Source organism: Colossoma macropomum, unplaced genomic scaffold (assembly GCF_904425465.1).
Source record: "Colossoma macropomum unplaced genomic scaffold, Colossoma_macropomum, whole genome shotgun sequence".
In the NCBI taxonomy this organism is placed as follows: domain Eukaryota; kingdom Metazoa; phylum Chordata; class Actinopteri; order Characiformes; family Serrasalmidae; genus Colossoma; species Colossoma macropomum.
The window spans coordinates 32,708,419-32,723,680 of NW_023494800.1; the positions used below are offsets into that span (position 1 = coordinate 32,708,419).

At 43.0% G+C, this 15,262-nt stretch overlaps 1 protein-coding gene across 5 annotated transcripts in view; it reads right to left on the reverse strand.

Annotated features, from left to right (window-relative positions):
- Positions 1 to 15,262, reverse strand: part of shroom3 (shroom family member 3) — a 103,690-nt gene that overhangs the window by 16,816 nt on the left and 71,612 nt on the right. For all 5 annotated transcript variants that reach the window (XM_036587471.1, XM_036587472.1, XM_036587475.1 and 2 more), the window contains 3 exons: positions 10,471 to 10,605; positions 2,953 to 6,010; positions 286 to 347 (listed from right to left, as the gene is read on the reverse strand). In XM_036587471.1, coding sequence (XP_036443364.1) covers positions 286 to 347; positions 2,953 to 6,010; positions 10,471 to 10,605 — 3,255 coding nt within the window. The remainder of the gene's footprint in view (positions 1 to 285; positions 348 to 2,952; positions 6,011 to 10,470; positions 10,606 to 15,262) is intronic.

A 15,262-nucleotide genomic window follows, 5' to 3' on the forward strand; every position in this document is an offset into this window, starting at 1 on the left:
ACATATTTGAATGTGTGACTGAAAAGCAAGCAGGAAATTTAAATTTAATTTCTTATCCCAGTTGACAGTCCTCTTGGAGCTCATTACTGGGTATACAAAAGGATAAACACACATAGTAGTAATGTAGTGCTTAGCAATTCTGTATTTTTGGGAGTTCCCATGCAATGCCGTGGGCAGAAGGACAGTGACCTGGAAGAGGCGGATCATTCAGAAGACAAAGCAAATGAACAGACATGAAGTCTGCTGAGAGTGTTAACCATGGTACAAAAGCATATGGACACACACCTGTTTTCAGGCGGCTCTTTAGAGACGATCCCAAACAATCTGAGGTCTCCGGCAAAGAAGTCCTAGAAGCAGAAAAAGAAATTGTTACTGTGGAGCTGGAATAGCAACAGGGAAATGAATCAGAGCACAGGAAGTTAACCATTATTCTGTAATTACAGCAAGGCCGGAGCATTCTAGGTCTAGGGGCCCAGTTATGTGGAGCATATCACGTTAATTTTTTATCTCAAAAGCATGCCATGATCACTTAACCACTCAACTACTGTTAATGAGAAATACTGAAAACACTCAAATGGTCAGCTATTACAAGGAAATGTAGCTTTGCTGTGGCCGTCATCTGACATATGTTTTCTGTTGTGCAAAGCAGTCCTGGTCCATTTAGCTTTGTTGATGTGCTTGTAGCCCTTTGTTGACACTTTTCATCTGTGTGAACCCAAAACAGTTCCATGAAGCAGTTACTGAACATATCTGATAAAAAGATACTGATTTAGCTACAGCATGATCAGTACTCTGAAAACATATTGTGAAAAGGTCACTGTATCTTAAGGGTCATTACATAATATTAGTATGAATTAGTAACGGTAGACTCTTTTTTTAATGCATCTGTAAAAAAGTTTTGATGACTAGTTTCAGTGATAGTGACTAAGGGGGACTAATATGACGATATTTTGTCGTATTGTGACGATATTTTACATCACGTGGATATTGTCAGTACTTAACACTGACCAACTGCATATTTCATTACAAAAAGAGCATAATTAGTCCTGTTTAACTGGACATATTGCAGCACAGTATGTAAATGGTAAACAAAATCATGGTACATGGGTTTTTATAGTATTTGTCCTGTAAACCTGTCTTGCCAAGACCAGCTACTGTTTAGAAAGACTAGATCTGTATTTTGCTTCTTTTCATTGTGGGAAACTTAAACCAGACTTGACTCTGTCAATATAGAATATTAACTGAAAGCTGATTTGATTCATTACACAATTATGTAATTATGTAATTATGTCAGTCAAACAGTACAGCAAAATCAAAGTAACAACTCTAGAATTCTACGCCTTAAGTCTGTTATACTAAGTGAATCTGCAGGGGTACAGCTCACTTTTCAATGATTCACCAAAGAGTTTTAAATGACCAAGAAGTTTGGACTAAAAGTAGTTAAAGACCAGTTCAGGTTTCATCTCGAAAAGGAATTGTTTTTTTTTTTGGCTCGATCTCTCATTTGGACTGGGTCTTGTCTTAGTCTTGGCCCCCTTTAGACTCAACCTTGACTATTTATAGACTTAAGCTTCCTTTGGACTCAACAAAAGTGGTCTCGAATACAGCCCTACACAGTATTTTTGAGACGTGATTTTTCTGTCCCAATTTATCAAACAAAATATGACGATGCGCATCATTACTCGTGAAAATGTCTTCAAGTATCATTATATTTTTATTCTATCACCCAACCTGGACGAATCTAGTACATTTGTTATGTTTACTTGGACAGTGCATAGAAACTAACAGTGCTCCAACTCTTCAATGCTTGCCGTCCCTGCAGTAACTCATTGTCGTGTGAAAAACCCTGATGTTTATGTGAAGTGTAATCGTTCTCAGAGATAAATAGCCACCCCTTAACCATCCCAAACGTTTCCTGGCTGAAACCCTGGCAGTTTGTCCGTTATCTCCCTCGACTCCTCCCCGTAGTCACGGAGGGAACACTTTTATCAATTGCACATCTATCAGCACTCTGTCTGCAGCCAGGCTCGGTGGCACCAAACAGGAAGTGAAGAGCACTGAACATTTCCTGGAGTGGCCACTAAGCCGTTTATCTGTTCCTTGTCGTCCTTAGCTGAGGAAAAATGAGAGATGGGACAACGCCCCGACACCCCCCCCCATTAGAGCCAGACCACTAAACACCACAGAGCCCATATCTGACCGTGCTCTTGTTTTACCCACCCTTGTGCTTTGCTCAAGCTTATCTGAACTCATCAGATATTAATTAAACAATGGTTAATTCATAATGAAAATTTACAAAGACTACTGTAATTTAGACTGCAGTTTAGAAACCAGCTCTAGACAAAAACTGATGTTCAAAGGCGGAACCACCACTGACAATCTAATTTGGTGCATGAATAATAGCCCTCTATGCCTATGTACTAAAAATGTAGATCAGGAAACTGTTCAGACCAATCTTGACACTACAGATTTTACTGATTTTCTTGCAGAATGCACTTGGGCTTGTTAGCCTGCTTTGTTGCTCCATGTCAAGATTTCAACAGGGCAAGGGACATTTTCAGAGGATTTTATGAGTGGGGTTTTGTTATGACTGGGTGTGGAGTGCAACCTTTGATTCCTCTTTATAAGTATGCCTTGCATTTTGCCTTGTTTTGCATTCTGCAGCCAACAAAAACTAGACACACTGTGAGATGTCCTGCTTTTTTCTGTTTGTTTTTGTTGTTTGGTGATGCAGTAGGGTGGTTATTATAACTAGACAAGAAGGATCACAACCATGAAAGTTAGTGTTTAACTTTGTAGATATATAAAGACATTGCAGAAAGTTCTTATGTAAGCTTGACCTTGCAGTCACAAAACCATGTAACAGTTCACAAAGCATAACCCCAGTAATCACAAAATGGAAATTATGTGAGGAATGTTTTGCCCTATACTAATGATAAACCCACTCATTACCTTATTGTAATTCTCCACAACTGGAGAGGATCTTGATCTGAAGTGCTGAGTAACCGGGCGTTCTTCAGTGCAGTCCAAGAGGTCCTCTGCAGAAGCTGACTTGCCTGAACTCCTGGCTGGGGCAGATCTTTCAAACACTCCATCCTTTCTTTGAGGAACAGGGCCACTGCAGAGGTCTTGAGCCGGAACATTGACTTGGATGGGTCTCTCTAGAATCCTTTCTGGTTTCTGAGGCTCTAGAGGCTGACCCTGTGGCCTAGGCTGGTAAATTTCAGGTTGAGCCTGTGCCTGTGTGCCCCTGTTGGGGTAAAAAGGCAGCTGCACATTGGCCATGAGTGTGGAGGACTGGCGGTTAACTCCAGAAACACCCTCCGGCCCTAGCTCTTGAAGGGAGCACAGACTGGGTGTAGATGTTAGGCTTTGAGAATCTGTAGAGGAAGAGGAGGCTGACTGCATGTAGGCACTGTGGGGACGATGTGGACGTCCGTCCATCCGTCGACCTGTCTTGCGCTCCACGTACTCAGCCAGAGCATCTTGCTGCATCTGCTTCAAATCAGGCCTTGAAATTGCCGGTTTAGGGCCTGCACTGCGACTAGCCACAAGTTCAAACATCCTGCGCCGATCTGCAACGCTTGTCTCAGGAATCAAAAACTGTGGTGCCTTCCTCTGAAATGAACCAGACTCTTGATCAGAAATCCCAACTTCATGCATGTTTTCTGGCTCAGAGTATGACATTTTCTTCTGTTCCATGGTCAGTCGCTTGCGTCCGCATATTCGCATGACTGGAGGCCCTACTGGAGGAACACTGGGAAGCTCAGGAGGAACACTTCTATCTGGTACCTCAACAGGGACAACATGTCGTTCTTTAGGAGTGTGTGGAGATGTGGTGGGTTTGGGACTCGTCTTGGGTCCCTTCCTTTCCAGAGACATGTGCTTGACAGGCACAGGAGGAGGGTTTACACTCAAGTCTCGCCTTCGGAATGAAGTGGATCTCAGCACCTTGGACTGAGCATCCTTGATGCTATCCCTGTATGCCCGATTAAAAGAGGGGTCCTGAACTGTGCCTAAGAAATCCTGAAGATCATCCTTCCACTGGAGGTCTTTGCCATTTTCCTCAACAAGTTGAAAAGTGCTTTTGCTTCTGTGGATGTCTTTGCCATTGTTCTCACCAAGTTGGAAGGAACTCTTGCTCCTGTGCAGATCATGTGGTTTCCTGTACTGAGTCTGATCAGTGCTCCCATACCTCGGCCGTAAGTCTAGCTGTCCTTCCATGCTTCCCTCATGGCTTGCCATAGCAGAAGCACTCCGAGTTCTCCCTTGAGGATAAGAGTGGTTTTGTAGATCCTCCAGACCAGAGAGGGAACTTTTGGCACTGCGGGCAGCCTGACTTGGACGTGTAGAGGAACTGTAACTGGAAAGGCTGCTGTGACTGCGTGGTTTGGTCTGCTGTCTCTCAAAGTGACTAATTTTCTCTAGCACAGACATGCTACGCTCACTCTGGACGCTGTTCTGACTAGTACTGCTCTGTGGGCTAGCACATCTCTGGACCTCTGCTAGAGCATTCTCTAGTCGGGTTAAGGGATGATCTAGATCCTGGTCCCTCTGCTGATAGGCGCTGGAGTCGCTGTGGTGCCTTCCTGAGGAGCTGATTTTCTGGTCACTTCCTTGTGCTTGGGCTGTGCTGCCTCTGTGAGGTTGGGCAACCTGTCCCTGTGCAACTTTAACGGATGTATGAGCAAGCTGTGGATGGACATTCTGTTCCTGATACTCTTCATCTTTAGGTTGTCTGTAAGATTCCATAATGTCCATGCCATGTGAGTACCTGGGTCTCTCCCCCCTTGGCTGAACCGGGGTGTAAGGGTCTCTCCTCTCTGGCCCCATGGACGATGCTGGGGGCATGTACCCCTGTGGTTGTAAATGTGACCTGTAGAAACCATATTTGGCTTGGGGGTCATCTTGCACTTGGCCGGACTGCTTGGGAGGTGGAAGAGCATGGGGCTGGACAGCGCTGGAGTAGGCAGCAGTGCTTTGGTATCCATTTTCTACAGCCATCCTGGCTCCAGTCTCTGATACTCCACAATGGTCCCTTTCAGGCATGTGATTGTTCTCCTTGGCAAGTGCTGGATACACACTACTGGAGCTAGGATTAGTAGTAGGTATTTGTGCAAAATGGGGCTCTGGCAGTGGAACAGGGTAGACTCCAGTGGGTAGCATAGCCCGTCCAGGCTGCGAAGAAGCAGGGAAACTTTGTTTGGGTTTAATGGTGGGACTACTCTCAGGACTCTTTTCAATGACAGTGTGAAGCTGACCCTCAAGGCCAAAAGATGACTTCCCTGAAGCTACAGAACCACTTGAGTGATGCCAAGAACCCTTGTGAAGGGCCCTCAAGGACCGAGCATGCTCAAGACTCGACCATGAGTTAGGCCGCTCGTGGTTCCGGATAGCTGCATAGCTGTCACTGCGTAAAGGAGGCGCTGGCGCCCCCTTAAGGTTTTCATAGGAGTTGCGGTTATGTGTTGGGCCCCATACTGGGCCTACACTGTGGCGGTGAGATGTGCCACCACTGCTGCTTCCGCTGCTCCCACTACTACTGCTGCTACTGTTGGCCCGGTGACAAACCCCACCCTGAACATTTCTTGACTGTGCCTTCGTCTCATTCCTCAGCAGCGCTGCGGAAGAGACCTCATGTTCTTCCGACACACCCTGTTGGGAGTCGTAGACAGTGCGAACATAACGAATATCTGCCTGCTGCATGCCCTCTGCAATTCTATGTTGCGGAACACTTTCCATAGAATATGACCGCTCCTTGGTGAATGATGGTGCAGTTGCAAGGTACTCTGGGATACTAGAGCTGGTGGAGAAAGAACTATATGCAGAATCGCGCTTGCTGTGTAGGTGGTCAATGCTGTTGGAGGATTTGGAGGCTGAGAGCTGGTTGCAGGAACTGTAGGTGGGGTGAGGGGGATCTAGGCTCTCCATGCTTCCCCGTGAACTGTACTGGTCTGGACTTTTCCTCAGAAAGCCCGCATCATAGCCAGACAGGTCTGTGGTGGAAGCACTGTGTGAAACAGTAAACAACAAATTCAGTATGTAAAAAGGGCAAAAAATTTCACAGAATGATGGAAGGCATGAGTATAATAGTTTATCTGAAATTATACAACAGTTAGCTCCGGCCACGCAAGCTGATTGGTTGAGAGGCGTTCTAACCGTGCTGTTATTTCGCCATAACATCACATTTTTTTCACAAACACTATATCACTCCGCTGAGACGGCGTTGCTAAGCCACGACTTTGACAGCTGTAGGAGACGCTCAAGTAGAGCTGGGCGATATGGCCAAAAATGTTATCATGATAAACAAAATTCATATCGTTCGATATCGATACATACCGCGATAAATGTCAAATCATTGTTTCTTTCAAGTTTGAAGGCTGATTTTTGCTCCTGGGTGGTTAATTGCTGTTTTAAACTATCCTTTATGGTCAGAACACGACAAACACTCAAACAGTGGAACATTTCACAAATCTGTCACGGGAAAGTGGGAGAGAGTGTCTGCTGAGCTGTTTTTATCAGCTGGAAAAGCACAGCCGCAATTTTTGTAATAGTCATAATTTAAGAAAGAAAACATTATTTTTAGCTGTCTGGTGACGAGCGCTCGGCTATCCCATTACAAATGCTAAACAAGTGGCCAACAACAGTGCTAAACTGTCAACAGCAAACATTAGCTGGCTCGGTAGGTCAGTGATGGATCACACTGCCTCACTGCCATCACTCCTACCACATCCATGTCAGAGCACATCACAGTATTCAAACACCAGCTAGCCGCCGACTGGATTTCTCTATTCTATCATAGTAGTTTGAGGGGTGAACCGCAAAATATCAACACCAGACAAACAGAGTCTTCTTTTTAGTTTCGTTTAAACTGAAAGCGGTGCTTTTGTGTCTTGTTTGATCTACAGTATCATCAGTTCGCTGTGTTGTGGAGTGACGGTGCGCTACTTCAAGTTAGCCAGCTGCTAAAAACAGCTAGCCTGGACAGATAGCGCTCTCCCGCTTCCCAATGCCTCACAGCTTCCTCAGTTTACTTTTGTTTAAATCAGGACTGTATCTTGTATCTAAAAACTCAGAAGTGCGCCCTCTCCTGGCGACAGCAGAGTAGTGTCGCATTCCTTGCAGTAGAAAGTCAGGGCTGTCGCTAGAACGTGGAAGTGTGTTGTATGGTGTATTATATTGACAATTTATCGAACCTTTCTTATCGCTCTATTGAGGAAAAGTTATATCGCGATAATTATCGTTATCGTCCAGCTCTACGCTCAAGCCATTTAACGTTTTTATAACACACTCCCTCTCGGGTTCTACTGCTTAATTATCACTCAAATTTTGTCTTCTTTTCTTTAACATCTGTTACCCTATCACCAAGTTTGACTTTGATTTGATTCTGAAACTGGTCACGCCAGGTTTGTTTTAAAATCAAGACAAAAGATGTCACAAAAACAGAACATTATGCTTTAGTGAGATAGCTGACTAGTGAAAATGACTAGAATGTTGTAGCCATAGTTATTTAGAGATTATGGGAACCTTACAGTAACCTTCTAAAGGAAATGCACAGTACTTTCCTTTGTGCGCATTACAGGTGGCAGGTAAATTAATGGATGTTACGAACTTGGACTGCCATCAAAGAGAGTAATTCAGTCCCTGCTTAGATATAATAAAATTGCATATCTTCAAACAAGGTGGTATTATTGTCACTCTTTGTGTGTGTTATCTTTATGGCTTAATGTAATATTCTTTTGAGGATTAGACATTATATGTCTTGTGAACTATACCCAATCACAAAGTCTAATACCAATAAATGTGTGGTATGTTTACAGTCTTTGCAACAAATATTTGGTATCGATTACATAGCAAAAAACACTTCTTCCTGCTTTCCTCTTTTGTCCTCTCTTCTCGTTCTAACCTTCTTCGCGATAACCTTGATTTCTCTCTTTGCTAAGATAGCCACTCTGTCTCCCTTTGGGAGGTTGGAATTTGCATGTCTGTGTCTCTTCTTGTGTGTGTGTGTGTGTCCAGGACAGTGATCTCATGGGGATGTAGTGGCGTCTGCCCTTGTATGGGGCGGGTTAGATGGCACCAGCATGCTGGTATTTCGACTGGCATAATTAACACGATGTCAGTGACCCTTCAGTGGACACAATGGCTCTGCCTTCACTCCTCCCTCAACTGAGAATCAACCAATTACAGACCAGTCCTCTGAAAATTTGCCAGCCTTACAATGCTCAACCACCAAACAATGACAATCAGCGCTTAGAATTTAGGATCCCAATAGGCGTGCCTACAGAAATGGTTGCCATGGGGACATCGGAGTTGAAGGAGATTCACCCTAAGGCATGTTCTCTTGGAAGATCGCTCCCCCAAACACACAAACACATTCTCACTCTGTTTCTCTTGATCATCAATGATACCATTCATATGATCTTTTTCAAAAATTGAAAATGTTACCAAGATTAAAATGTGAAAAAAATCCATTTAGATCCATTTTTCTAAAATACGGAACTATCTAGGGATTCCTGAGGACTGGTTCAGATCAGATGTTTTCAAACTGTGGGTGGCTAGTCACTGGTGAGTCACAAGGTGGGGTCGCGTAAGTCCCAAGAAAGCCTCATCAGTGCATACTTCTATCATCAATTAGCCCCTTTTCATTGCAGCCATAAAATACTGTTTTCACCTGTCCCTCGGTTGAACTATGCAATTTAATGCTGATGAAATACACTGACCAGCCACTTCACATGTCCACCTCCTTGTTTCTACACTCATTGTCCATTTTACCAGCTCCACTGACCACACAGTTTCACTCTGTAGTTCTACAGTTACAGACTGTAGTCCATCTGTTTCCCTGAATACTTTGTTACCCTGTTCTTCAGTGGTCAGGACCCCCACAGGACCCCCACAGGGCATGTATTATTTGGGTGGCAGCTCATTCTCAGCACTGCAGCCACATTGACGTGATGGTGGCGTGTTAGTGTGTGTTGCGCTGGTCTGAGTGGATCAGACACAGCAGTGCTGCTGGAGCTTTTAAACACTGTGTCCACTCACTGTCCACTCTATTAGACACTCCTACCTTGTCAGTCCACCTTGTAGATGTAAAGTCAGAGACGATAGCTCATCTGCTGCTGCACAGTTTGTGTTGGTCATCCTCTAGTCCTTCATCAGTGGTCACAGGACGCTGCCCACAGGACGCTGTTGGCTGGATATTTTTGGTTGGTGGACTATTCTCAGTCCAGCAGTGACACTGAGGTGTTTAAAAACTCCAGCAACACAAAACTGTAAGCGAACTAGTTTTTCATCTTTGTAGGTGAGGAAGCAAGTCACCATTTATAAAAGGGTTTTTGTTGTGTTTACATTTTTTGATATCAAGGAAAATGCAGTTTTGAAGTGCTGTCTGTTTTATCTCCATCTCTGTGAAGAGGAACTGTGAGTTGCTTCACAGCAGGGGGTTCTCACCTCTCCCCTTTCTGTCTTCATTGCTCACTAGCAGCTCAACAACATTTCACACAGAGAGAAACAACAGTAGCCACATTTACATGCAGCCTGATAATCCGTTAATAATCAGACTAATAGCTCAATCGGAATAGAATACGTCTTGTATACACTTCAATAGGACTAGTCTAGTCCGATTTTGGCCATTCGGAATACAGTTTCTATCCGACTGATCGAGGTGGGTAATCCTGTAAATAATCTGTTAAATAGAAGAATAATATCCGTGTAAACGCCTGTATCTGATTACATTCCCTATCGGAAAGTTTAAGTTCTGATCATGTTCGTCACGTCATAGTGAAAGTTTATATGGCGGTGGGACGGACGTCCAGCTTATGTGTCTCAGAGCACGACGTCTTCCTCTCGGCCTTCTTTAATAAGGACATGTGAAGGACGTTTTCCTGAGTCTGACATCATTTTAAAGCAATTAAAAACACAAGCACTGCTCACTGCTGCTCATCTCACTCTGACTGGACTCACGTGATGCTGGTTGTCATGGTAACGTCTACACTAGGTGGTTCTCTACACATGCGCATCATTTTAGATCAGATTACTTGTAGTGTGCATGTAAATGGGGATTTTCCATCAGATTGTTGAGTAGAGTGAACATGTAAACACTTTGGTCTTAAATTGGAATGTATTTTTTTTGGACTGGCACAAATCTGTGCATGTAAGTATAACCACTATCGTAGCTCATCACAGCAGAATGGCCATTAGTTGACCTGCCGAAAGCAGTCAATCTATTGACTATTATTCAATTCATTAAGTAACGTAACCATGGCTTATAGCTTTCGTAGTTTCCTCTCACTTCGACCTGATACAAGCAGTTTTTTCTTTTAGGGTGCAATGAAACAACAGAAGCAACATAAACATTATAAAGCATTATAGGGCGCTTTTCTTTTTATTTAAACGACACAGTTTTCCATTATTGTCACGAACATTCTGACTAATTGATGAAGCTCCAGTGAAGTGTGTGATGTCTCTGACCTGGAGTGGTAGCTCTGGTGCCAGGGAGCCCCCATCGCACCCTGGGATATCTGCATCATGCTGTCGGGGTCCAAAGGGCCCTCACCCAGCTTAGTGGAGTGCCAGGAGTGGGGACGGGACCCAGGTTCACTGCGCCTTAAAGGGAGAGAGAACGAGAGACAAAGATAAGCACAGTTGCCAAAGTGCAAAGCAGACAGGGACCAGGCATTTAGGCCACGGACAAAGAACAGCCAACAATGGGGAGACCCATTCCTCTCTCTCTCTCTCTCTCTCTCTCTCTCTCGCTCTCTCTGCCTGTTCCTACTTTTTACACATAAACACACACACAATTGTGCACAACATATTTTTGAAACACAACCCCAATACTCTCATACATCCTTATAACACCAAAACAAGCCTTAAAAGAAGACGTTCAATACAGAGACACCCAAAGATAAACAAGCCCTATGAATGCAATTTAAACACTCAGCTCAAACTGACCAATTACTACAAGGAATTTTCTAGGCCACTGGGGATGTGTCCAAACGGCCTTTTGCAAAGTGCAAGAGGAATGTGGAACTGGCTCTCTATCAGAGTCAGATCAGATAAACACCTCCAAATAAACACTTCCTAGTCCAGAGCATCTCCCAAAGCAGCTTCAAACAAACTGATAACTACCTTATGCTTGAGTCAGGTTAGAAGGAGGACTTTAGAACAGATACAATGGAACTTTCAGGCTCTTTCAGCTCTTTTGAGAATTTCAAATGTGTATATGTGGAGATGTGGAGATGTGTATTTTGACGTTGTACTGACAATAAAAAACAAAAAAACAGATGGTTGTTTTTCTGCAGTCTATACAGAAATAGTCTTCTTTCTCAAACAGGGCTGTCATTGTCTAAGCTTTACAGATTTGCACACAATGCAAGGTGACAGGTGGCTTTCAAACGGCATCAACACCACTGATTTTCTGATTTTACACTCACTGGCTACTTTATAAGGTATATCTACCTTGTATCTACTCTCATTGTCTAATCTGGTCAACTTACAATACAGGTGCACTTTTTACCCTATAGGTCTGCCTTTACCCTATTCTTCAGGGGTCAGGACCCTCTCCTATTATTTGGGTGGTGGACCATTCTCAGCACTACAGTGACACTGACGTGGTGGTGGTGTGTTAGTGTGTGTTGCGCTGGTCTGAGTGGATCAGACACAGCAGTGCTGCTGGAGTTTTTAAACACTGACCAGTCTGTAATCGCAGAGCTACAAAGTGCACCTATATGATAAGCGGAGCTGATAAAAATGGACAATCAGTGTACATACGTGGTAGATATCATATTACATTAGGTATACCTCATAAAGTGACCAACGAGTGTACAGGTTGTAAATGGTTTTCAACTGCTTGACCTTCCTGAAAAGGTTTATAAGGCTGGGCAATATGTGACCAAATATGTGCCTGTGCACTTATCATCCTTTTTTCTTAATTTAGATAGGGAGAGAGAGATAGAAAGAGAGAGAGAGAGACAGAGACAGAGAGAGAGACAGAGATTATTCGTTTTAACACTAAACAGCTGTTGGAACAACAATAAAAGCACTGCATGAAACATATTTGTTTCAGTAACCTGGAATTTTATACGTTTTAGCCCAAACTGTTTCTGCTGCTCAGCACATACACATATATCGCTGTTGTCAGAACAAAACCTTGTATCTCCATTTTTGACAAGTACCCATGCTCATATATATTGTGAGTAAATTTCATGAAGAACGGACCAACAGAAATGACCCGAAATTACTTGGAAAAAAAGTCTGGTTCCACAGACGTACATTAAAAGTAAAACAGGTTTTTTCTTCTCCTGTAAAGTTGTCATTTTGGAGATACGAGGTTTTCTTCCGACAACAGCGATATACTAGTTTGACAAATGTCTAACTGACCTTAGTCCTAATCCTAGCCTGTGCCCTGGGCAGCATTAACCCTGCAGACCAGCCTGACCCATTCAGATCTAAATGGCTTAAGACCAGCAGCCAGCTCAGAAAGAGGCCAAAGACTAAGCTAATCAAGATTTTGTTCATATGTGGTTCTAGCACATGTGGCTGATTCTACACAACTGGCTCTAAACTGAGCTCAAACACCATTTCTGTAATCCCACCCTCTCATTATGACTTCCTCCTGCGTCAAGAGTTTTTCAGACCACGTCACATGTCTTTACGTATTAACGTCAAACGCACACGCTCATAAGGAAGGTCTGGCGCAATGTTTAGGTCCCAAATGCAAAATCAACATCATACTGATGAAGATATGATGACAACAGTAGATAATTCACTCACACCCTTGGACAACATGTTCTTCACGAAAGTTTCACTGAGTTCTCTTTGCATACTCTTTCAACACGCTCATAGGCATGTGATTCATCCACTCGGGGAAGGGGTCCAAAGCACAACCCACGTTACAAAATCTTGCATGTAATTACACAATTTCACCAGAGAGGTCTCCAAATCCCCAAAACTGATACAGCCAAGGTTTATGAATAAATCATGCTTGTGCGAGTTGTTTCAACAGAAAATACTAAATCAGAAGTCACTTATATGCGGACCGTGGTCCGAGTCCGGACGCACACGCTGTCCTATGAGGACCTGGACCTATAACCGATAAACTAGGGATGATTATTTAATTTCGACGGGATGGTCCTATTTTAATTGCCGTAACTTTTCTAGCCTTTATGGTAGCTTGAGCAGCCCAGGAGACTCACAGACCAATCACATGCGTTGTAAATATCACACGTGGCGCTACTCAGCCAATCAGATCTGTGCATTATGATGAGCACTGACACTCGAGTGAGTGTCGCACACACAGGGGAGGGACGAGGTGAAAAACAGCAGTCGGTAAAGAAAGTGAGTCAGAGGGAAGTTATTTCACATGGCGTGATCTAAAAAGAGAAAACTGACGATAAGTGTTGCTGAAATATGACTGAATTGTACTTTATTTGATTTGACATTCAGTTGTTGACTGTATAAGATGTTGATATACCTACTAGGCTACTTCAGTAAACAGTATATGGCACTGAATCATAATGCAAGTCAGACATTATGATGTTCCGGACCTTCGCTTGAGGAAATTTTCTCTAACTGGACCTTACTGAATTTTAATTAAAGACCCCTGTAGTATATACTCTTATTTTTATACTCTATATACTCTATATTTGTACTTTTATTCCATTTAAATGTCAATTAAATTACATTTCATATCAGAACTATGGCGCACAAGCGTGCAAATGTATGTTGGTCCTGTGTACCTTTCTATTTGATTACAGTTTTTGGTGACTGTATGCAGGTCTTTTGTTCGATTTGACTTCTGCAAAGACCGTCACATATTTGTTGAGTTTCCTAGCTGTGTTTATCTGGATGTGTCTTCTGTGGATGTTGCCATCCTCCCAGTTTAGACCCCTTTTACCTGTTTTTTGACTCTCAAATTGTGTACGCCTTTGCTACTCCTGACTGCCTGCACCGTGACCTCTGCTCAGCCTTGTGATTATGATTTTTGGATAAGCCTTAATAAACCAACTCTGCACCCTGCCCCAAAGTTTTACTCAATACAGTACCGAAGTTCAAGAACAGCTTCTAGACTAAAGAAAATACTCTGGGCTGCTCCAACTTTTTTCATGGTGCACACAATGGTGACCCTGAGGCACCTTGAAGTTTCTGGGGTCAGTCGTAGGTGTGGACTCCACCTTGAACTACCTAATATGCTCTTTCCCTGTATCTTTATCCCCTCATTTTGGGCTACCATGGCTAAGAATAGATAGAGCTATTATTATCACTGCAGCATAGAGTTTTGATGATAAAATCCAACACCACTATATTTGTATCAGATGATGTTTAATATATTTATTATAAAGTTAATGAACTCATGCTTACTGGGGGCTGCAACTACAAGAATGTCTTATAAACCTGATGGAGCTTGCTTTGACTGGATCGTTTCATTCTGTTCTGTTTATCTTACAATGACACCAAAGCGAAACTTACACAAATATTGTCTAGAGTCTAGAACACCATGGTTCTGGGCCCAGTGTCAAAAACATCTGAGCGTTTGTTAGAGACTTTGGAAAAGCTCAAGAATCAAGAGCCGTCCCAGAAGCCGTGGTGAGAAAAGCGCAGTACATACGGTAACTTCCTGTGACTGCGATGAACTGGCAAACATGTATTAAGAAAATTTATAATAAATAAATACATTAAGATATAGGCTGCTGATCTTTGTCCAGCCCAGTGATGAAGCTGATCGTCTGATTGGACACACATCACTTAAGGCTGGATGGGTAAACAGGAAATTCTGTTGACTAGATTCATAGGAAGAACAAAGCAGTTATCTCATCAAGGGAGGATAATAACCCCACATATCTGACATATTTGCTCTACCCAGCAATCAAAATTCCATTTGTGGTTTTTAAAAAAGTGTTGATCAAACAGATTAAAAAATGTTTTTGCTTAAGTACTTTCAGCTAAGGTTTCTAAAACCACGATATGAAGAAAGAAATCAAACAGAAATATTTAAAGCAAAAAGGCCAGAGCAGGCAAACTAGTTAGTGGCTTCTGCTTGGCTTCATGTGGAAGTAGTCTGTTAACGTCCAATCTAGGACCAGTTTCCCTTGAAATCCAATCTACAGCCATTACAAAACAACACAAACGAAAACACAGATTACATTAACAGTACACTCTGCAAAAACAAGGTTCCTCAATGGTTCTTCTGTCAAAAACCCTTTGCATGATTAAAGGCTTCTTTTCATCATGAAGTGGTTCTTCACATTGATGAAGAATGGACTGT